The sequence below is a fragment of the Rhineura floridana genome, chromosome 3 (genome assembly GCF_030035675.1).
Source record: "Rhineura floridana isolate rRhiFlo1 chromosome 3, rRhiFlo1.hap2, whole genome shotgun sequence".
Lineage (NCBI taxonomy): Eukaryota > Metazoa > Chordata > Lepidosauria > Squamata > Rhineuridae > Rhineura > Rhineura floridana.
In genome coordinates this window covers 23,471,026-23,493,753 of record NC_084482.1, presented here as the reverse complement: position 1 = coordinate 23,493,753, position 22,728 = coordinate 23,471,026, and the positions used below count along the sequence as shown (strand labels likewise).

General features: G+C 43.2%; 1 protein-coding gene across 2 annotated transcripts; it reads left to right on the top strand.

The window, feature by feature from the left end:
• Positions 1–7,783: 7,783 nt before the first annotated feature.
• Positions 7,784–21,098, top strand: TMEM106C (transmembrane protein 106C). 2 transcript variants are annotated; one of them, XM_061615008.1, is made up of 8 exons: positions 7,784–7,985; positions 14,457–14,672; positions 15,870–15,933; positions 16,098–16,257; positions 16,361–16,501; positions 16,638–16,687; positions 17,735–17,788; positions 19,448–21,098. In XM_061615008.1, exons 2-8 carry the CDS (start codon positions 14,489–14,491, stop codon positions 19,662–19,664), a joined length of 870 nt encoding a protein of 289 aa, XP_061470992.1. In that variant the 5' UTR covers positions 7,784–7,985; positions 14,457–14,488; the 3' UTR covers positions 19,665–21,098. The 2 variants fall into 2 exon arrangements, with proteins under 2 accessions (XP_061470992.1, XP_061470991.1); XM_061615007.1 differs by having other exon boundaries at positions 7,785–7,969.
• The last annotated feature ends 1,630 nt before the right edge of the window (positions 21,099–22,728 follow it).

Here is a 22,728-nt window from a genome sequence, read left to right as displayed (position 1 = left end):
GGAATTCATTCCCGCTACTACAGTCCATGATTCAATGGGCATGTTAACACAGACACAGCACAGATAGCAAAGCTTTGTGCTGTAATTCTATTCCAATATGAGAGAGCCAGCTGGTGTAATGGTTAGAGTGTTGGACTGGGACTTGGAAGACCAGGGTTCAAATCCCCACATGGCCATGAAGCTCACTGGGTGACGCTCGGCCAGTCACTTTTTCTCAGCCTAACCTACCACACAGAGTCGGTGTGAGGATAAAACCAGGAGGCAAGGCCTTTTTTAAGGAAGTTACTGGGTGTCCTTTCTCTTTTTTCATTCAAATAGCTTGCGTGTGAAAGCCTCTCTACCATGTATAAGCCCTGACTCTGGATTGAGGCAAAAGTGGTTCAAATGAAAAAACAACAACACAAGGGAAAGAATACAGCTTTGCAAATGTATTTACGCAAGTTATTAGCTTAGCAATATTCTTACTAGCCTGCCCACCCACTACTAAATACATGAATTAAAAAGCAACATTAAAAACTGCTGCTTATGATCCACACGTTGTTGTAGCAGAATTCTTACAGCAACAGAAGAATGAAGATATAGAGAACCAAGCATCACAGTGTACAGGGAGAGAGATTTTGTTAAGACGTTTTTCAGAAAGAATGATTTGTAATAACCCTAAGAATTATTGTGTAATGTGCCCCTATGTTCTACTGTTTCTATTAAATTTCACTAAAATTTCATACTCCTAGCCTGGTCTAGCTGCATGTGAACAGCTTTGAAGGCACTTGTATCTCATCATGAAACAGTTTAGCTAACCCTGGTACAGAGAGTGAAGAATGTGATTATAATTCATAGACACATTTCTCAAGCATGAGCCAAGAGTGGTGCAATTTCTTTCCACTTGTTTATTTATTGTCACCATCCTCGTCCTTTCCCAGACACCTTCAAGTGTGACAGTGCGGATGAGATACGTTTGTGGGAGACCATTCTCTGCTGAGCAAAGAAGCACAAAATAACAGAATTGGGTTTGGATCTAGGAGCTGCTCACCACAATCCATCCTTTCTGCTGTGCGTTGCAGGTTCTTGTCCAGGAACAAAAACAAAACAAAACCTTGCAGTGTCCGTCATGCCTCTTGGGAAAAGTCTGTAGCTTTTGCCTCCCCTCTTGTACTGGGCACTTGAGGACCCATTGTTGTCCTTCACCGTTGGGGACAAAGCAATCAATCATACAGTGGAGCAATCCCAAACAACCAAACTCTACACCGCAGTCTTACTGTGGTCTTCCTTAGAAACTGCAGCATATTCTGAGGGATAAGGTTGGGATCTGTAGAGACAATAGCACTGTGGTCCAGACCTTGGGATTACATTTATCTCCAGTAGATGCCACAGAAGTAATGCAAGCTATTTTCCTGAGTTACATGCCTAGATCTCCTAGTGAGTGAGTGGCATCCATGCCAGCATGGCTGCACCCCAGAGCAGCATTGATGTAGATAATTAATGACCATACCATCAAACCCCGGCCCCCATCACCATGCAGAGCCAATTAATTTTAAACGTAATTACAATATTTTTCAACAACGCTTAAGCCAATGAGATAACATTTGAATTGCCCTTACAAGGGCTGTTACAGAGAAGAATTTTGATTTTCCTCACTGGGTCAACACAGAGTGATCATAGCTCAAGGCTGGAGTCAAGGGGTCAAATCCAATGAAGGCACTGTGCAAACAGAATGATTTCCAGGCATACAATGGAACTTCTCTCTCCTCCCTGCACACCCACAGCAGATACTGGGTGGTGGTGGTATGGGGATGTATAGGGGAGGAGAGGGAGTGTAAGTTCTGTTGCATGAGCAGCAGCTGTTCTGCTTGCACAATTATTTTACTGTATACCACCCAAAAGTTGACATCATGGCTGGCTCAAGACATTTTGCTGCCTGAAGTAGATGAACAACAAATCTCCACTCACCCACTGCCAGATCAAGGTGCACAGCAACAGTACTCAAGGTGGGCCAAGTTACTGTGACACCTGTGCCAGAAAATTCCAAAAGCACCTCCCTCCCTCCCAGATTCAGTAAAAATGCAATGATGATAAATTAAATAATTAACAATGACAGACCCAAAATTTTCTTTCTTTATTTTTCAGACCTCATATTTCCTCTAAGGAGCTCAGAGTGGCATACATGGCTCTCCCCACCTCTGTATTATCCTCACAACAACCTTGTAAGGTTGGTTAGGCTGTGAGTTAGTGACTGGCCCAGTGACTGTATGGTTGAGTGGGGATTTGAACCCTGATCTCCCAGGTCCTGGACTGACCCTCTACCTACTATACAACAAGGGCTGCTTCACTCTGCCTTGAGATAAGACCAACCCTGGTGGTATCTGCTGAAGCCCCCAGCACCCTGCAAATGAGAGTCCTCCACCATTGCTGCTCCATTGCTACTGTCACTCCCTTACTTGGGCAGGCAGAGATACCTGTTCATTTCCTTGCCTGCTCTTTCCTTCTGAATGGTGGCAAGGTCTGGGCCCACTGAGGGTATCATGGCCAACAACCTTCCCCGGCCACCACCCCCTCTCAAAAGAAAGCCTGAAGCTGGCACTGCATAAACTAGACATACTATGTTTGGGACAGCTGTTTTTTAAAGACAACTACCACCTGAATTTCTGTCCTTTTAAAAATAAATTATAACCCATTTCCTTGTCCCATCCAAAAACATGTGATTTGATAACTAGTCTTCTCTGTTTCTAGATCCAGTGTTTTCCCTGGCAGCTGTCTCTGTAATTTTCTATCTTTAGTTTTGGATTATGAGCAGGGGTTGGGTTGTTTACCCACCAATATCTGAAGATTCCTGGAGGGAGGAGGTTGAAATTAGGAATCATAAATTATCTGCCCAAGACATGGCAGCCTACCGCAGATCATAAACTGCCAGCTTAAAGAGGACAAATCCACAACTATCAGGCACAGGGTAAATGACATGTTTAGACTTGGCGCTTCATTCCCACCGCTTTCAACAGCTCTCAGGGTTAACAGACAAACTCACTGAACTTATTGGCTCATCATCAAGTTGAAACATGAATTATTGTTGTCTATAAAAATGATTGTGCTGTGAGCTACAAATCAAGTGAGAGTGAAATCCAGTGCACACTTTCTTGAGACTGGGAGTATGTCTAACAGAACTCAGTGGGATTCAAAACTTGAGTACACACAAATAGATTTGTGCTGTAATTCATTAAGCTACAGCCATCAGAAGTTTGGGAAATGTTGGCTTATGGCACATGTCGGGAACCTTTAGCCCTCCAGATGTTGCTGAACTCCCATCATCTCTGGCCATTGATGCAACCTGCTGGGGCTGATGAAAGTTGTAGTTTAGCAACATCTGGAGGGCCAAAGGTTCCCCACACCTGGATTATGATAGCACCTGGGAACAGCACTGAAATGAAAAGACAGGCTGCTGAGACTCTGAAGTCCAATGGTCACATGTACGTATAGAGCAGTAACAAGTACCCTGATCTCCCCTGTCCAAAACAGTTTACCTGTTTACTGGAATGCACAAGGGTACGTGCATGGAAAGATGAAATCGCCTGTTCTATTTAATAGGGAAGTCTGCTTGTACAGAATCAGTGCAGCCCTGGGCTCCTTTGGAGGGAAGGGCAGGCCACAAATTTAATAAATAGTAATAATAAATAATATGCACTGGAGCACACAAGAGGATCAGGTGGCTTGGTTCCAGTGAAAACGTTACTTGTTATTATTTCAGTTATTATTTATTTGTAGAAATTGCAGAAATCTGAAATGCAATTCCTTTTGTGCATTCCTGTTGAAATCTGACTGTCACTCAGCCTCACTTTTATCTGTGAAGTGGGAGTAACTAGCTTCCTAGGACTGTTGCAAGAGAAAAAACAGCAAAGATCACTAGCCCTTTTCACACTGAAAACTGCAAATGATATTAGCAAGGTGTAGGTGTGCTCAAAGGAGGTTTGTTCTGTTTCTCCACCTTTCTCTCTTTTAAATATGAGGATTGAAGCACAATTCTTTCACTCCTTTTTAGCTGCAGCAGTAGGTACAAATCAGGCTAAAAGGGCACAAAAAGTTGTGCTCTGCTCTCTCTGCTGCCACCAGGTACTCTGCCCAGTGACTCTAGTAGGCCCTGTACCTGGGCCTTGGCAGATACCCAGCCATACCACCAACACTGGGTCTGACCAAAGCAGTTACAATGTATTCCTGTCAACCTAGCTCATTTAAAAGAAGACATTAAAGGCAGAACTTTCCCCTACCATCTGGTGCCATCTAGTGAAAATTTGGGGAAACTGCAACAACCATTGTGAATATGAAGGTGGACTTTATAAGCCAATCAAGAGGCTCCTTCAGACTGTTTCCTAAGTAGTCATCCTGATTTGCTTGCACAAAACTTGCATGGAGATTAAACTATGTTTGCTCTTTATTGAGCATTCATCCTGATTTGCTTGTGAGGTTATATGTTTTCCCATCAATCATATAACCCACACATTTTAGTGCATTTCCTGTCACTTTCCAAACTGAGAAAGTCCAGGTTTTTTTTAAAAGAAATGGGTTTGTTGTGCCAGAGTGCTTTAATCCATTTTAATTGCACAAGCCCACATTCCCAGCATGTGATTGATCCTCCTACAATATACTGAAAGTACAGCTACAGTCTCTTTCTGTCATAGCTGGCTTGCCAATCTCAGTGGCCTGTTGAGTTCTGCACCAGCTGAAGTTTTAGAGGCAACCCCACCTATATTGCATTGCAGTAATCCAGATGGGAGGTTACCAGGACACAGATCGCCCATGCTAGGTAATCCCATCCAGATGGGGCCACCAGCCTAAACTGCTAAAACATACTTGGTGCCACAGATGCCACCTGGGCCTCCAATGACGTGTTCAGGGGTTGCTCCCAAGCTCTGAACCTGGCCCTTTAAAGGAAATCCAGCCTCTGCTAGAACTTGCAGAACTGATTGAACACCACTTATCTGGACCACGGAACCACCCACAAACTGTCCTGCCTGTCGTCGAGGGACTCAGCCGCAGATGTGCCTGTGGTTTTTTCTCTTTATATTAAAGTTATAGATACATCAAAAGTAGTGTGCCTCATTAACCTAACTACAGTTGCTAGGAACTTTGGTCCTAAAACTGACTAAGCATGCTAACATGGCACTAAGACCTTTGACTCAGCATCTGGGTTCCCACCCAAGTCCCCTTAAGTAGGCTTGGATCACGCATGCACATGCAGGCTCCTCCTCAGCTTGGTCTGTTGAATTTCCTGCCTCAAATGCCTCTGAGCATGGGGTGAAGGTGGTTTGACCTCAGCTTCCATCTCTGCAGAGGGGGGCTGCTAACTGATGGTTCTAGTGGAGGAAGCTGGGCAGCACTCGGCTGGGAAACGTGAAGTGCAAGGTTGATTGTCTGGCGGCGACGGTGCTTCCACAGGGGGGGTCAGGAGCTGAGGGGGCTGAGCTGTCCAAGATAGGGACTGGGGCGCCCTGTGAGTCCATCCCGCTATCTGTTCCCTCTCCAAGTTCCCAGTCCAAGTCCTCATCTTCTGTTTTGCCCTTATCTATTCACCCCCTCCTTGTTTGGCTCACGACAGTGTCTCTGACTTGTCTGGATTTAGCCTCAGTTCACTGGTGCTATCCAGTCCATGGTCAGGCATCTATCCAGCACATCCACTGCCAAATCTGATAAAAGAGGAAAGGGAGAAACAAGAGTTAGGTGTTACCTGCACATTGATAAAAACACATTCTAAAACTCTGGATGACTCCACTTAACAGTTTCATGTAAATATTAAATGGCAAGGGTGAGAAGGTCAACCTCTGTGGAACCCTATAACCTAAGCTCCACAAGACCAAACACCAATCCCCCAGCACCAACGTCCAGAACCAACCATCGAAGTAGAAGTAAAACCACCACAAAGGAGTAACCCTAACCCAGGCAGCCATCCTAGAAAGATATGGTTGATGGTATAGAAAGTTACTGAGAGGTCCAAGAGAGCCAACACATTTCTGTCTCTCTTGGCACAGGTCATCCCACAGGAAGACCAAGGCAATGCCAAAACGGGGCATAAACCCCAATTGAAGTGGATCCAGAAAATCAGTTTCATTCAAGAATACTTGAATCTGGTCAATAATCATTCCCTCTAGAACCCTGCTCAGGAAGGGAAGATTTGCCACTAGCCTATATATTTTCTACATCTAGGGAAGGCTTCACAACCACCTCATTAGGTAGTGAGAGACCACTCCCTCTTGTAACAAAACATTTATAACCTCCTTGACACAACCAGTTGTATGCCCCACTACACTAGATTTTATAAGCCAAGAACAGAAAGGATCCAGAGCATATGTAGTTATACGAATCCAATTCAGAACCTTGCCCTATTTTTGAGCCACATCAACTAAATCATCCATCAATACCAGACCAGACACTTCTCCAGATGTCTCCTCAGACTGACATACTATAACTATGGAGCCCAACCTGTGACAGAGGCAAGGGATTGCTTCCTCAACATGTTTTGCAAACTGAGGGTCCCAACATTTCTACCTTGGAGCTAGAATTTAAAAAGCCATGAACCACCTGACATAGCTTCATAGGATATCACTGAGAGGATGCAATGAAGGTGAAGCGCTGCTTCTTTGCTGCCTTCACAATCACCAAGTAGATCAAGAATGAACTCGGAGTATTCATCCTGACTTATCCTCCACTTGCATTCAACTTAGCCATCTCTCAGCCTGCTTCATCGCTCATTACTCTATAGTAAGAGGGGACTCGGGAACAATTATGCCCACTGCTCAGATCATCTCTGCATTCCTCAGGTTGAGCGGGGCTTTGACAGTAATATCAGTAAATTCAGCCAAATAACCTATTACAATCTGCCAGAGAGAAACCTGGAGGACTGGGCTGGAGGTTCCCCACACCTGCTGTACATGCTAACTTGAAAGCAAACCTCCTTGGACACAGTAGCACTCATTTCCACGGACACATGCAAGGCCTGTACCACACTCAGAAAGCTAGTACATCTAGAAGAAAGCTATGTCTACTTCCTGCAGGACTTTTTCTGTGTGTTTATTTTACATACAGGAGCATTGAGAAATATGACCCTTCCCAAACAATCTGAAGCACTACAGCCTCACTCTAACACCTCATTTCCACGACATGTATCTATTAGTCCTAGTCTACTCTTAGATTGCAATCCTACCCACACTTAACTGACAGTAAATAATACCACTGAACTCGGTGGAGTATTTCAGAGTAGACCCATAAATTATTGTAGCGGTGTGCAACTTCACATTAGAAGTTAAGTTCAATGGGGTTTAACAGGAAGCAAACCCTGGGGAATACGTGGGTTTAGGATTGCACCCAGAGTCAGGAAGAGTAAGCAGCAGTTAAAGGGGAATCGGCTGGATCTAGCATGCTTAGAGGAGACCCGCTGGATTCAATGAGTCTAAGTATAATTAAGCCTAGATTCAACTCAGTCTTTTGCAACTTCATTCAGTGGAATGTTCAGGCTTTAAATACTGACGAACCAGCAGGGATGGCATTGCATTAATAAACCCAGAGCTGCATACAGAATACACCTCCGCCGGCCAGCCATTTTTTCACTCACGCGTGCGCAATAAAACAAACACCATTCGTATGAGCGCTCACAGTCATGACGATGGCTTTAGAGTTTAGGAAGCGCGCGGACACACCTGTGACAACGCACGTGACAAGGGTTAGAGCGGCCGCTACCGGCGCGTGCCAGCATAACACCCTCTTCCCGCCCCACTCCTGTCTCGCATGCGCACTGGGAAGGAAGCGGCTCCTAATATGGGGCGGGTTTGAAAAAAAAGTTTTTATTATTTCTGCCTTGCGGCTCCAGGGAAGGGGCGTGGTTTCCTCTTGGTAACGCCCCCTCATTATGATATCGGTGGGTGTCGTAGCAACGCTGAGCAGCCTTAGCAAATGGTGAAGAGCCGGGCTTCAGTTAGAAACGCGGCGGCAGGTGAGCTTGGATGGTGGTGAGTCTTTTAGCGGGTCGGAGGTTAATGAACGTGTGAAGCGGATTGGGGTCAGCCTCCTTTTTTGTCCAGGCGGTGCAAAGCGGTTTTGACACACTGCATGCACATCCTCCTGCCGTTTCCTTCGAGGAACTCAGGGTGGTGGTGTACGCGGTGCTTTCTCATGTCATTCTCACAATAACCTTGGGAGATAGGCTTAGAGAGAGAAACGCTGGCAAGCTGGCTGAGAGATGGTCACTTGGTCTAAGGTCACGAGGGAGCTTCATGGTTGATGTGAACCCTGGTTTCCTGGCCTGACGCTGTTAACTACTGCGCCCCCCTGGCTGTTTCTTAGGATCCCGCCTTGAGCTCCTACTGGGAGGAAGGATGGAATATAAATGTGATAAATAAAAATAACAAATAATAGTATGTGTTTCCATAGTTTTCAGCCTCTTCAGATCTGGAAGTCACCTTTAGTGCCAAACTACTATACGGAACTTGCCTCCATTTTAAAAAAATGGCAATCTTTTTACCTTTTCTGGCTCTCCCCATCCCCCCATTTCTCTTCTCTGCCTCTATACCTCTTCCTTGTTTTAAATTGAATTCTTCCCCCCCCCCCTTCTTGAAAAAGAAAGAAAAAATGTGTTTGTGTCCACGTGCAACATATCTAACTTGGGTCTCTGCCCCAGCTTTGGTTAGGCACCCATGAGTTGAGTTATCTAATTCAATCTGGTTATCTATCTAACTTGGTAATTCTCAAGTTGTATATTGTGAGGTAATGGCTAGCATGCCATCAAAAGTAAAAATTTTACCCACCCACAAGAGAGGCTGCCTGATTTGTGTCGTCATGATATACTATACTGGCTTTGCCTCGTTTTGGACAGCCTCTGCATGGAGTTGTCTCTGCATGAGGTTGTGACATCGCATAATTCAGTTACTTTTGATGTAAAGATAGTTGCACTTTGCGTGTCTATGTTGAGTCGCTGCTTGGAACTTGCCTCCTCACTGCAGGCCTGAAACAGTGGCATTTGCAAAAATGTGGGGTTGGACACTCTTAGAGAAAAAAATTGCCCACTCACTGAATAAACATTTTCAGGTTGATGACTGATGTGTGTCACCAATTTTAATTTTATTTGAGGGGAGGGGAAGTGTACTGAGTGATTTGGGATGGGGGGATTTTAAAAACCATCTCCTTCTATGTGATCCTGCCTTCCTCTGTGTTTTACTACCGTTAGAGGTATGGCTGGAGTCCACATGGAACAAGGTTTTTTCATTTATGGCATCCAGATTATGGAACACTCGACCCAAAGAAGTTTGTTTGGGCCCCTCTCTGCCAGCATTTCCACATCTTGTAAAACTACATTGTTTTGTCATGCCATTGGTGTGGTTTAGCTCTCCCCCTGACATCTGATTGTGCTGCTGATCCAGGTTTTAGGCTGCTGAGATGATGTTGTGTTCTGATTATGGGCCCTTCCAGGCATCCTTTTGATGGTGCATTCGTGATTATTTGTCCTCGTGATGGTATTAAGGCAGTTATACTTGATCCCACTTTCAATACTGTTTGCACCTCCAAATGTTTTGGGGCTGGCATACTGCTGTTTGTGGTCTGTGCACGTTCCATAACTTCCTGCTGAAATCCTGTAACTTTCTCTGCCGCAAGTGTTCTGGTTTATTTTTTTCCTGCTTTTGATGTACTACAGGTCAAGAGTGCCTCTCCAGATGATGTAGTAACATTGGGGAAGAACTGCCTAACAACGGGTAGAGCAGAATGATGTATTAAACTCGTCACTAATGCACTAATGTCATGCATCATTGACATGTTGCAGAATACACCTGCCAAAAACAACCACCCCAGTCTGGAACAGCCCTTTGCACCTTCTGCTTTAGACTCATTGCCGAAAGGAAGCCCAGAGGCTGATGCGCGCAAATACGAAAGGAGAGTCCAGAGTTGTACAATGTACACAATAGGAACATGGAATGTGAGAAGCATGAACCAGGGAAAGTTAGAAATTGTCAAGAAAGAAATGGAATGCATGAACATTACAATACTCGGTGTGAGTGAATTAAAATGGATGGGAATGGGACATTTTTAATTGGGCAAATACAAAATATTTTATGTAGGAAATGAGAAATTAAGAAGAAACAGGGCTGCTTTAATGGTGAGAAGTGATGTAGCAAAAGCAATTAGGAGCTACAATGCAAGGTCTGAGCGAGTGATATCAATGAGATTAAACGGAAAACCTATTCACGTAACTGTCATCCAAGTCTAGGCTCCAACGGCAAACGCAGAAGAAGAGGAATTGGAAAGATTTTATGCAGAAGTACAGGAAGAAATTGATCACACACCAAAACAAGATGTGCTGATAATCATGGGGACTGGCATGCAAAAGTAGGGAACAGAGAAGAACTAGGAATTGTGGAAAAATGGGGCTTAGGAAATAGAAATGAAGCAGGAGAAAGACTTATTGAATTCTGTGAAGCCAAAAATTTGTTTCTTGCAAACACATTTTTTGAGCAACAGAAAAGACTGTACACATGGACATCACCAGATGGTCAATATAGGAATCAAATTGATTATATAATTGATAGCAGAAGATGGAGAAGTTCCATACCTTACAGATCATGAACTGGTCATATCAAAAATGAGAGTAAAGCTAAAGAACAAGAACAAAGCAATCATAATGCCAAAATACAATTAAAATAACATCCCAGAAGAATATGAACAGATTTGAGGCTTTAAACTTAGTTGACGGAGAACCAGAAAGAACTATGGATTGAAGTCAGAGACATTATCAGGGAAGAATGCAAAAAGACAATACCTTTCATTAAAAAGAGAGAAAGACCTCAATGGATGACTGAAGAAACTCTTAAAATGGTTAAAGAGAGAAGGAAAGCAAAAGCAAAGGAGATAGAAACATGATTAGAACCCTAAATGCAACAATACAGCGACTAGTACATAGGGACAAAGAACTATTACAATAGATATTGTATAGAAATAGAAGAGGACAACAAAAAGGGAAGAACAAGAGCCCTATTCCAAACGATTAGAGAAATTAAAGGGAAGTTTAAACCAAGAATAGGGATGTTGAATAATCAATAGCGGAACACACTGACTGGCCGAGATAAAATAAAAGGAAGATGGAAGCAATACACTGAAGAACTCTATAAAAAAAATTCAAGGATGACAGATTCATTCATGGAGGAACCGTATGATGAAGAACCAGAAATTTTAGAATGTGAGGTGAAAGCTGCTCTTAAAATACTTGGAAGAAACAAATCACCAGGAACAGATGGCATACCAATAGAATTGCTACAAGCTACCGAGACTGAATCTGGCCAAAGTTTGACAAAAATTTGTCAACAAATATGAAAAAGAAAACAATGGCCCACAGACTGGAAGCATTCAATTTACATCCCAATTCCAAAGAAAGAGGATCCCAGGAAAGGAGTAATATCCCTTGCAAGTAAAGTAATGCTCAAGATTCTACAACAAAGGTTCTTATCATGTATGGAATAAGAAATGCCAGACGTCTTAGCTGGATTTAGACAGGGAAGAGGCACCAGAGATCATATTGCAAACATACGTTGGATAATGGAAGGAACCAAAGAATTTGAGAAGGAAATCACCCTGTGCTTTATAAGCCTTTGATTGTGTAGATCATGAAAAACTGTGGAATGCTTTAAAAGAAATGGGGGTGCCACAGCATCTGATTGTCCTAATGCACAACTTATACTCTAGACAAGAGGCTACTGTAAGGTCAGAATATGGAGAAACGGATTGAAAGGGTGTGAGATGGGGTGTATTTTATCACCCTGTTTGTTTAATCTATATGCAGAACATATCTTACAGAAAGCGAGATTGGACCAAGATGGAGGTGTGAAAACTGGAGGCAGAAATATAAATAATTTAAGATATGCAGACGATACCATGCTACTAGCAGAAACCAGTAATGATTTGAAACATATGCTGAGGAAAGTTAAAGAGGAAAGCAGAAAAGCAGGACTACAGCAGAACTTCAGGAAGACTAAAGTAATGGCAACAGAAGATTTATGTAACTTTAAAGCTGACAATGAGGACATTGAACTTGTCAAGGATTATCAATATCTTGGCACAGTCATTAACCAAAATGGAGACAATAAAGAAATCAGAAGAAGGCTAGGATTGGGGAGGGCAGCTATGAGAGAACTAGAAAAGGTCCTCAAATGCAAAGATGTATCACTGAACATTAAAGTCAAGATCATTCAGACCATGGTATTCCCGCTCTCTATGTATGGATGTGAAAGTTGGACAGTGAAAAAAGCAGACAAGAGAAAAAATCAATTTATTTGAAATGTAGTGTTGGAGGAGAGCTTTGCGCATACCATGGACTGTGAAAAAGACAAATAATTGGTTATTGGAACAGTTTAAACCAGAACGATCACTAGAAGCTAAAATAATGAAACTGAGGTTATCATACTTTGGACACATAAGGAGAAGATATGATTCACTAGAAAAGATAATAATGCTGGGAAAAGCAGAAGGGAGTAGAAAAAGAGGAAGACCAAGCAAGAGATGGATTGATTCCATAAAGGAAGCCACAGACCTGAACTTACAAGATCTGAACAGGGTGGTTCATGACAGATGCTGTCTTGGAGGTCACTGATTCATAGCGTTGCCATAAGTCAAAATTGACTTGAAGGCATATAACAACAACACAAGGCACTCTGAAGGGGTTTTAAGTGTGCAAGTGGCCTGTACCCTCTCATGCAGATGCCAGGATTATTGGGAATGTGAATCTTTAAAAAAAAAGCCAGTCCTTAAATTTCCCTCAATATTCTGTCACAGTCCAGTGTGACCAAGAGGGAGGACCGAGCTTGGGCTTGTGTAGATGAAGGGCGAGGCTATGCAGAAAGGAGCGTGCTTGATTCACAATAGTTTGGGAGATGGGTTTGGCAAGATGCAGGCTTTGGCTCCAACCCAGTGGTGTCCCTGAATGTGGCCTTTTATGAATTCCCCACCCTGTTTCAATGAATAACTAATAGTCCCTTCCTGAGGGTATGTAAAATGCGGCACTTGGGAGAGGAGGCACTCTCCCAAGTGCAGTCAAGGCCTTTCATTCCTCCTTGATGCTCAATGGCCGGACCTTCATGAACAATATTGCAATCACTCCTACAGTTGCACGCTGTCATAATGACAGGCATCTTGCTAGTCAATAACTTTTTTGTCTTTGGGGTGGGGGATGGAGCGAGCTATTCATAGAGAAATGGATTTAGGGCCGTATGGGAGAAGTGGGTCAGGCATATCGGAGAGCTGTTCTTGAGCAAAGCCACCAGGTGGAGGTTGGAAGACGCAAAAGGTTTAAGGAAAAGGGGGAGTAGCTTCCAGAGAGAAGGGAGCTGGATGTTGCCCAGGTTGAGGGAGTTTGGTTTTCCTCAAGGACCAGGATGAATTAAATTAGGCCCTTTTGTGGGTGTTTTTGGTCTTCCCTAGTGAATTGTGCCGTTTTTGCCCCTCTTGAGCACCCAAGGGACTAGCCTTTGATTTGGTGCATTTTTCTTTGCATGATACATGTTAAGTTTCAGTTTGCTCTTCTGACATCTCCCCTCCCAACCAATGTGTATTTTCTTTATCTTCCTAAAAAACAGTGCAATTGTTTTTAGACCTGGGAGTGCTTCTTTTAAGGCTATGTCTACAACTGGAGCTTAGTATTTGTTTGGTTTATTTACTAAAACATGTTTTTGTCTCGCAACAAGACATTTTACGATCAAGTAAAAAAAAAAACACAGCAAACAAAACAGCATTAAAAATCAGCAGCTCAGCAGACAGTGTTAGGTGAATCCTGCCCAAAATCTTTTTTGAAAAGCCCAACTTCAGCTGCCTATTTAACCTGGCAGCAGTGCGCCTGGGTGTATACCTTTTCTCACACAGGAGCATAACCCCATCCAAAATGGGCCCAAACCCCACTGCAGCTGAGCATATGGTGCAATTGTGTTGGGGCTTGGCTAAAGAGGACAATAAATGTTGACCTCCGAGAGTCTTCTTTTAATAATGTCATTTAGGGCAGAGCCCTCTCAAAGCAACCTACTTAAAGGATAAAACATGCTTCCAATAAAAGTTAGGAAGGCAGTCCACTTGAGAACATTTCAAGCGGCAGCACCCTGCTCATCTTAATTAAACAGTTAACAGGATTCATGGCAGTCTCTCTTGGTTTTCTATGTTTGTGCAAAGTCTGCTGAAATTTTGGACTTTAAAGGGGCGAGAGAAATAAGTGACACTCTTGTTTTGTCCTCTCCCCCGGGACTAGCCAACAAATGATGTAAAAGAAAATGTGCAAAAGTTGTAGATTTTATACAGTTTACAGAATCCACTTATTTCTCTCTCTCTCTGGTGCAGAATTATCACCTTTTTATTGTGGCTTACACATGACCCTGATGGTGTCTCTTTCTGAAGTGGATCTAGCTGGGTGAGGAGGAATATTTGCTTTTTAATTACCAATTTGTGCTTCATTCCAGGGTAAGTGTTCCCCCCCCCCTTGACTGTTGCAATGGGATCTTTGCAGTCTGTGGGCACTAGCGCCTACTACTCCAGGCAGCAGAGAGAAGAGAGTAACGGTTTGTTGGACAACAAGGACCAGGAAGAAGACATTGCCAGGTTCCCATATGTGGAATTCACTGGGCGAGACAGCATCACTTGCCCTTCCTGCCAAGGCACTGGCTGCATCCCCACAGGTAATTCTGTCTCTGTATAGTTTGGCCTGTTGTGTGCTTCCAGAGGAGGGTGAATGTTTTATACTGCTAGGGCTTGAAAGCACGCTTTCCTGTTCCTGTACATCCTGCCTTTAGCATTTCCTATTATACGCCCCACCTTAGGCCATGCAAGAACTCTACTGAGGAAAAAATCCTCTTGGGTACACTGGCTGATGGCCTTGAGAGCTTCCCTTTCATATGCTGGGGCTTACTACTTGGATCTGTGTAGAGTAAACCAATTCCTTGCCCAATAGGAATCCCTGGCATGGTGTTTACACAACTTGCTGCTGTTTCATGTCGCTAATGACTAAAGCAGCAATGCAATACATGTCTATTCAGAAGTGAGCTCCATTGGGTCCGGTGGGACTTTTTCCCAGGTAAGTGTGTACTGGATTGCAGCCTAAAAGTTTAGGGCTGTTGGAAGCTAGAGAATCATGCTCCAGTATGGAACTTGGACTAGACTGCCTTCAAGCGCCTTCCTGCTACATAGCTGTGCGGTCTGATTTGCCCCCCCCTTACAATTTTTCTGGTACTTGTAATTTTAGGACCTTTATAAATATGATCATGTGGTGACTTGTTTGACACCTGGTTATTTCTCAGAGGTGAGATCTAGCAGACTGAAACTAACTCTTACCCTGCAGACCTTACATTGCCTGTGTTTGGTATGGCAAACTTGCAAATTCTGTGAACTCTTTGGTGGTGCTCTAGATTAATGAATTAGAGCCTTGATTCTACTCCTGTCTCTGCCACAACTGGGTAATCTTGCTCAAGTTACATTTCTTTCTGTTTCTATCTTACACCGGCATGGGCAACCTGTTCCCTTCCAGATGTTGTTGGAGTCCCAACTCCCATTGCCAGTGACAACTTCTGGAGGACATATTCTCCATCCTTAATCTTATTTATTTCGCTTTAAACTAAAAGTTCCCTAGGGGGGCTCTCAAACCACCTAGTATTCCAAGCTGCTTATTGTGTTCAGGATCAGTTCCCTATTATATCCTCATTATAGACTTGTTCACTCCTCAATCCCATGGATAACTCACAGCAAATCCAAGTGTTGTATGGCAACCCAGATCTCAGTTCTCAAGCTGACTTTCAGAAGCTGTCAGGCACATCTCTGTGCACTGAAAATGACATGGAACACCGAAAGCGTCTGGCATTTTACTATTCTTTTCTTTCTAGAGCAAGTCAATGAATTGGTCGCTCTAATACCATACCATGACCAGAGGTTAAAACCTCAAAGGACGTAAGTACAAATGAAGTATCTAACTTTTCATTCACTGTCTCCATACTCTGGACGGAGACATGGAAGTGAACAAATACCTTCCTGAACAGAGAATTCTCACTACTGCTTCAATTCCATTACTTGCCCAGCTGCTCTAATCTACCAGTTGATCTTGTCCCCTGCAGGAAACTCTACGTTTTGGTGTCGGTGCTGCTCTGCCTCCTGGTATCAGGGTTGGTGGTCTTCTTTCTCTTCCCACATTCCGTCCTTGTGGATGACAATGGCATCAAAGTGGTGACGGTCTGGTTTGACAAGAAAAACTCGCTTGTCGTCCTTGCCATCACGGTAATATACAAGTGTATATAAGTTAATACAGTTGAAATTGTCAGGCCACCTCTGGAAGTCTCTCAGCTTTCTGCGATTCTGTTCCTCTCTCCTTTTTTTATAGGCCACTCTCCGGATCAGAAACTCCAATTTCTACTCGGTAACAGTAACCAGCTTGGCCAGTCAGGTGCAATACATGAATACTGTGGTTGGGACTCGACAGATTAACAACGTCACCCGCATCCAGCCACTGAGTGACCAGCTGGTACAGCAGTCTTTTTAATTTAAATGAAATTGGGATCTTGTGGGGAGTGGTAGTGGGAGGGATATGCAATTGTGTGGTGTTTTTAAAACTAATTTGGCTTTGCTGGATGATTGCTTGTGCCCTTTTTCCCCCCTAGGTTAATTTCACAGTGAAGGCTGAAATGGGTGGACCTTCTTCTTATGTATAGTAAGGACTTGATTTATGCTGAACTATGTTTGAAACTTAACTTACTGAAACCCTTGCCCCAGGGTAGCTGCCCCCCCTCTCTCTGCTTCCCCAACCTTACTAAAAAGATTTTGGCTCAAGTAGTTTGCCTTATGGCCGCCGGAGAACTGCAGGCAATATCCTCAATATGATAGACCCAGTGGAGAAACAATCAGTGCACAAGCATTGAAAGTGGACTCTCACCAATCCTGTAATAACACTGCCTCTCGGGATTTGGAGATCATGTCTGCCCTCCCACCCCAGTCAAACTTTTATTGCAGTGGCTCCCGTACTTTTTCCTCCATTGGACTACTTGACAATTGTTGAAGTTCTTGGTGGACTACGTAATGATTTTTCTGCCTGTTGCAGCAATTGTAATTCCATAGCATTCAAATTGTAATATAATAAGAAATAAAAGCAGCAATAAAAATACAATTCAGAATCAATAGGAATATTCAGTGCAATGGATGTGCCATCCCCCATCTTCAGCCACAAATCCACAGACGTTCCGCAGGCTACCTGTATGAAATTTGCACTGGTGGTCCGTGTACTACAGTGTGGGAACCCCTGTTCTGTTGCATGCTCCCACAACAACCCAAGCACTTCCTTGATTCTTCAAATGCCATAACCCTATGCCACTGTTCTCTCCTGGGTCCTATGCCTCCTGGGTCCTTTCATGCAGCAGGACTAGCTATCTCAGGCCAGTGTTGCATAGTTGTTAAGAGTGTTGGGCTAGGACAAGGGGAGCCCAGGTTCAAATCCCCACTGGATGGCTTTTGGCTAGTCATGTTCTTTGTTTAACTTACCTCACAGGGTTGTTCAAGCTAGAGATTACAGGCAGCTCCCAAATAAAAAGTTTTTAAAAAATGTTATCAAAGCTTGAAAAGCACAGTGCTATATTATGTGCTTCCCATAAACTTGTCAAGAGGATTAACTTGACAAGACTCCATTGAGCATCTGACTTTTAATGTGTTGAATTTCTTTTAATTGTTTAAGTCTCTTGACAATTTATTTCTTGGTCCTTTCTAGTTTCTTTTGCACTTTACCCAGGATCAGAATACACAATATGGTGATTTTCATGAGGTATGCATCTCCTCTGTACTGTGCTCATGGGGTAGAAATAAATTTGAGATCAATCCATGAATCTTCTGGTGTGAATCCCCATCTAGACACTGGCCCATAGTATAATATAAGGGGCAGGTGAGTAGGCCTGTTGGACTCCCAGTAAATGTATGGGTTGGAAGGTGGTGTAGTCAGGACATTGTATACTACGTGTGAAAAGAAAATGTAAAACTGCTGGGCCAATCCAAGTCTTGGAAGTTCAGGAAAAACTGAACACTGTGATCTGTATAAATTATGCAAATATTGCATCTGAATTCTCTTTTCATAAATTCTGATTTTGGATTAGTCCTGGGATGGCAAAGACACTGGCCTAGTTCATATGTCATATTAAAGCTGTGGTTTAATATGTGTGTGTGAACCATTCCGGGGTTGGATGATGCAACAAGCAAGACTCTTTCTTGAACACAGTGCCCCAGCACGCTGATCATGCACATAAATCCCTACTTTGCTTTAAACTATGGTTTAAAGTGGTGTTTAATTGTGCCACTGAATCTCATTGACTCTCCTATTGGACTTCAGCAGCCATTGCTCATACTCTTCTAGCACATTCTGCAGGCAGATGGGCAAGAAATGCAACCCTTAAAACAACACTCCCACGCACACCAAACGCTGGGATTCCCAATTCTATGCTCCCAGCCACATTTCCAGTCCTGTTGAACCCGTTAGTGTGTGTCAGCCTCTTGTAAAAAAGAGGCTTCTGGTGGTGATTGTGTTTCCTACAGGGCCCCATTTCAATATACATGCTGGGGGTGCCTGCTGTAACCTATTTAGCGGTCAAGGCTCCTGAGTCCCAATGTGTATATCTCATTGGCACACTTTGGGCTAATTATAATTCTCCCACCACCACCAATCCCGGTAACAGAGCTGCCATTTTCCATGTAAAAACGCACATCTTGTATCCTCAGAGCCAGGATGGGAATGCTGCATTTGTTATACTCTTCCAGAGGCAGGGTCTGCAGTCTGGATTCACTGTAATGTGGCATCCAGGCAAGTGGGCCATTCCTTTAGCGAAAATGTGTTGCTCACACCATTTCCGCTTGTTCAGAGTCCAGGTTTTACCTTCAGAGTAGGCCCTTAACTATCCATGGGCCCCAGGTAGCTTCCTGATCTTGATCACTGCCAGCACCCAGCACGGAGCGAATGACTGATTGTTGTAAGCTGCCCTGGCAGCCTTTTTGGCTCAACGGGAAGGTATAAAATGCCTTGTATGAATAAAAATAAATAGGGCACCACACTGAAGTGCTGACAAGGAAGTAAATGTGCCTCCTGTTCAGCAGTTTTCTGGGTGGGTTACATTGAGGGGAAGAGATGGGCTGCAGGCAGTTGCTCCTTGATCTTCATCCCATCTTTTAAATAGTAATGCTCTTATTAAAATGCATAATTGTGCACATGCACTCTGTTGTGGACCAAGACATTGTTAGGTGGCTTAACCTGAGGCTTCCTTTAATGTGAAGCCTCTGCATTTGTGCATTTAACACATACACCCTGCACAATCAGCCAGTACTTTTGTAGTCTAGGCAGAGGTTAAGTCTGGAACATGATGCATTTTTAGCTTAAGGGGTTGCAGAATTCAGTATTATTATTTATTTGCGAATCCTTCTCTTTGCTTCCACCCTTCAGGACTTCAGTGAAGATCTCCTACATTGGCCACATAACTCAGAGCTCTTTGGAGACTCATCATTATGTCGACTGTGGTGCAAATATCACATATACCCAAGCCATCCCTTGGCCTGTGCCCAGGCCCCCAACTCCAGAAGGTGTAGCCCAAGGGAAGGACAATTTGAGTCGGCAAATGTACTTCAGTGATCATAGCAGGCTGGCTTCTACTATTGCATAACCTCAGGGCATAGGGCTCTTGTTCTTGGTGTGTTTTTGTTTGGAAGGGGAAGAGGTTGCTGTAGTCTTTGGTGAAACGGAAGGCATAACTGTCTGAGCATGTAGCACTTCTCCTGCACTATTCTGTGACTAACTGGACAATGCCTTGGCCTCTGCTTAGTTTCTCCCTTTGCTCAGACTATCAAGCTGTAGCTTGTGTTACTTTGCTCCTGGTTGATCCACCCTGTTGAATTTCTCTGCTCCTTCTCAAAATTTGGAAAATATACATTTCTGCAGGTGCTTTATTCTGCTGGAATTCTAAGAATAAAGTAATTCCCAGGATGATGCTCCTAATTCTGTTATTATCAAAGAGGGAATTAGTTTTCCAACATGGAAGAGGAGGTAATCTTGACCTTGTTTCTCATGTACTAATTTATAACCTTTGTCTTGCATATTTTCAAAGAGAAATGAACTGGGAATGTAAGTCCCACTGAAAAAAATGCATTTTGCAATAGATACAACTTTGTTGTGTGTGGGGATTCCTATAACTTTAATGGGTTTTTTCATGGGTATAGTTCTTTAAGCTATCTTTGACTGTATCAGTGGGGTTATTAAAACTCCTTTCATGTCTCATAAGTATGCTGTTCTAAAGGGAGCACTGTTGACTTAGAGTAGTGGGTGGCTAACCTGTGGCTATCCAGATATTGATGGACTCCCAACTCCCATCCTTCCTGACCACTGGCCATACTAATGGAACTTGTAGGCCAACAATATCTGGAGGGCCACAAGTTCCCCATCCCTGACTTAAGAGTTGTCACACTTCCTGCATTTGTTCTGATTTCTTGCTTTTAGGAACAAGCACCATAGAAGGACTGTGAAACTTCTGGACCTCTGTCAGGAAAATGTTTGAGCGGTGGGCTTTTTAAAATCTGTATTCTGATTCTCCAAGCTGGGAAACTTTGTGGCAGTTTAGCTGGCCAGTACTGTTAGAATAAAGGGGCTTTGATCTCTTTTTTCAATTCTGTTTTTGTACTTTATTTGTAGTCACTGAAAATATTTATCTTTCTTTAGTGTCACTGTCTAAAATGCTTCCCTCACTTGTAAGGATCAAGGTGGGATGACCTCACAGGCAAAGTGAGAAAGTAAAATTAGGACTGGAGAGAGACTCCTATAGATATGTACAATAGATAATTATTAATCCTTTTTTCTTTGCCCCTTCATAACTTCAAAATTGTTACTGAAGTTCATCTTCCCTTTAAAGATTTTGGTGTTCTAGCCAGTCTGTCTGTCTGCAAAAAATAGAAACCTATTTAAACGTAAGTTTTAACTCTAGATTTTGATATTTAAATGATGGGGAGAGTTAATGTTCCTTTAGAACCTGTACCTTCTGTTCAGAAGCCTCTGTGGAGCTGAAAATTCCTGAAGTTAATAAAACCTTAAGTCTTCCCCTTTGAAAGGTGTGCTGATTTCTCTCTTATAAAATCTGTTTGGTAAGATATGGCTTTGGAAGAGATTTGATGGCCTTGCAGAAGGTGTGGTTTCAGGTCTTCCAGAAAATAAGTGCTGGGAAGGAACAGGTAAGGATAGTCTGGGACATGCAACAGCTTATCGCTCAATGGAATCTTTATCCAAAAGAGACTTCAAGGGGCTTTTTTATCTGGCCGCACTTTCCTGTTTTTAAACCCTGTGCTACTAGAGAACCGATTACCATATAAACCACCCTGGGCTCCTTTGGGAGGGTGGGATATCAATTTAATAACTTATCATATGCCAAAGATGGATTTGCCTTCATTTGGACATTACTACATGAGTGGGTTGTGGTTGTAACAAGAACAGGTACAATCTTGGCCAATACTGTGAGAATTGTTTGTTGGGTGGTGCAAGTATTTGGGGCATGTTGTATAGACTAACTACTCATGCAAATGAATGTGTTTGTGGTATGTCTGTATCGATGGGGTTGGGTTGGTGTGCTTTGGGGGGGTGCAAGATCCCAGGGTTCACATGCTTGCTCACAGCCACCTACATTCATGATGATGCCATCAAGGCTGATGCATATCATATCACAGAGTTTGTTTCAGCGCACATTTTGTTGCACCTGAGACAACTGCCCTAGTTCAGATGTGATCCTGCTGCTCCAACAAACTGGTTTACAGGTAGCACTTAAAACCAGTTTCCCATTTTGTCAGAGTAGCAGCATTACTGCAGCTGCTTTTGCCAATTGACTTCTGCAGTTTTGTGGATTTGGGTCAAGGGAGGAAGCTGGGAAAAGATGGCACAGATTCACTGGTAATGTAAATGGTTAGGCAATAGGCCTATAACATTTAGATCAAGAGTGTTTTTTTTAAAACTTAAATAGCTGTCCCCGATCCATCAGGCAGGAGATTTTTAAAACAAAATCTTAACTGTGGTGGGCACCATTGTTAGATGAAGCATTTTTCCATCCTTGGGCTTGTCCACACCACTGTTTAATGTGTATTAGCAGTTCTTTGCCCCCAAAGTATTTAGCCCTGATTCACATGCCATTTCCCTCCACCAGCCCCAATCTCGCTCCTTTTGAGCCTTAAAAGTAAATTCTGCTACCTGGGGATAAGCCCTATCCCCAAAAATAAACCAATGCCTATCCGCTCCTAGTGTGTTTATGGACACTTTCCTTTGGTGTTTCCCCACATACAGTACATGTAGTTAATGAGAAATCCACCCCACTCCATGCTCCTGTACTTCCTTTCCTGCTAAATAGCCTTCTGAGTACTAGTATAGTTACTTCAAAGCCTGGCAGTAGGCTGCAGTTTCCAAAAGGAATCTTTGTAATTATCTAACACATGTAGACAGTACTTGTTCTGTATTTTAAGAGTTCCACATATGTGCAAACTAAAGGATCACCCCTACCTCAGTAAAGGATCACCCCTACCTCAGTAAATATCTGTAAAACATGTTTTCTTTCACAGTGTGTGAGACTTGAGTGGGAAGTTCACTTAAACACATTTAAAGTCATGCTGCTACACCAGTGGTTCCCAAGCTGGGGGCTGTGACCCTCATGGGGGCCATGAAGTAATCCAAAGGGGGCCGCAAACAGTAAAGAATTTTTT

Bases quoted from the DNA above. Each gene is read 5' to 3' on its own strand.
- TMEM106C (XM_061615008.1), top strand. From the start codon at position 14,489: ATGGGATCTTTGCAGTCTGTGGGCACTAGCGCCTACTACTCCAGGCAG. The intron at 15,934-16,097 runs GTAAGTACAAAT...TGTCCCCTGCAG, and splicing joins AGGTTAAAACCTCAAAGGAC to GAAACTCTACGTTTTGGTGT. The intron at 16,258-16,360 runs GTAATATACAAG...CTTTTTTTATAG, and splicing joins TTGTCGTCCTTGCCATCACG to GCCACTCTCCGGATCAGAAA.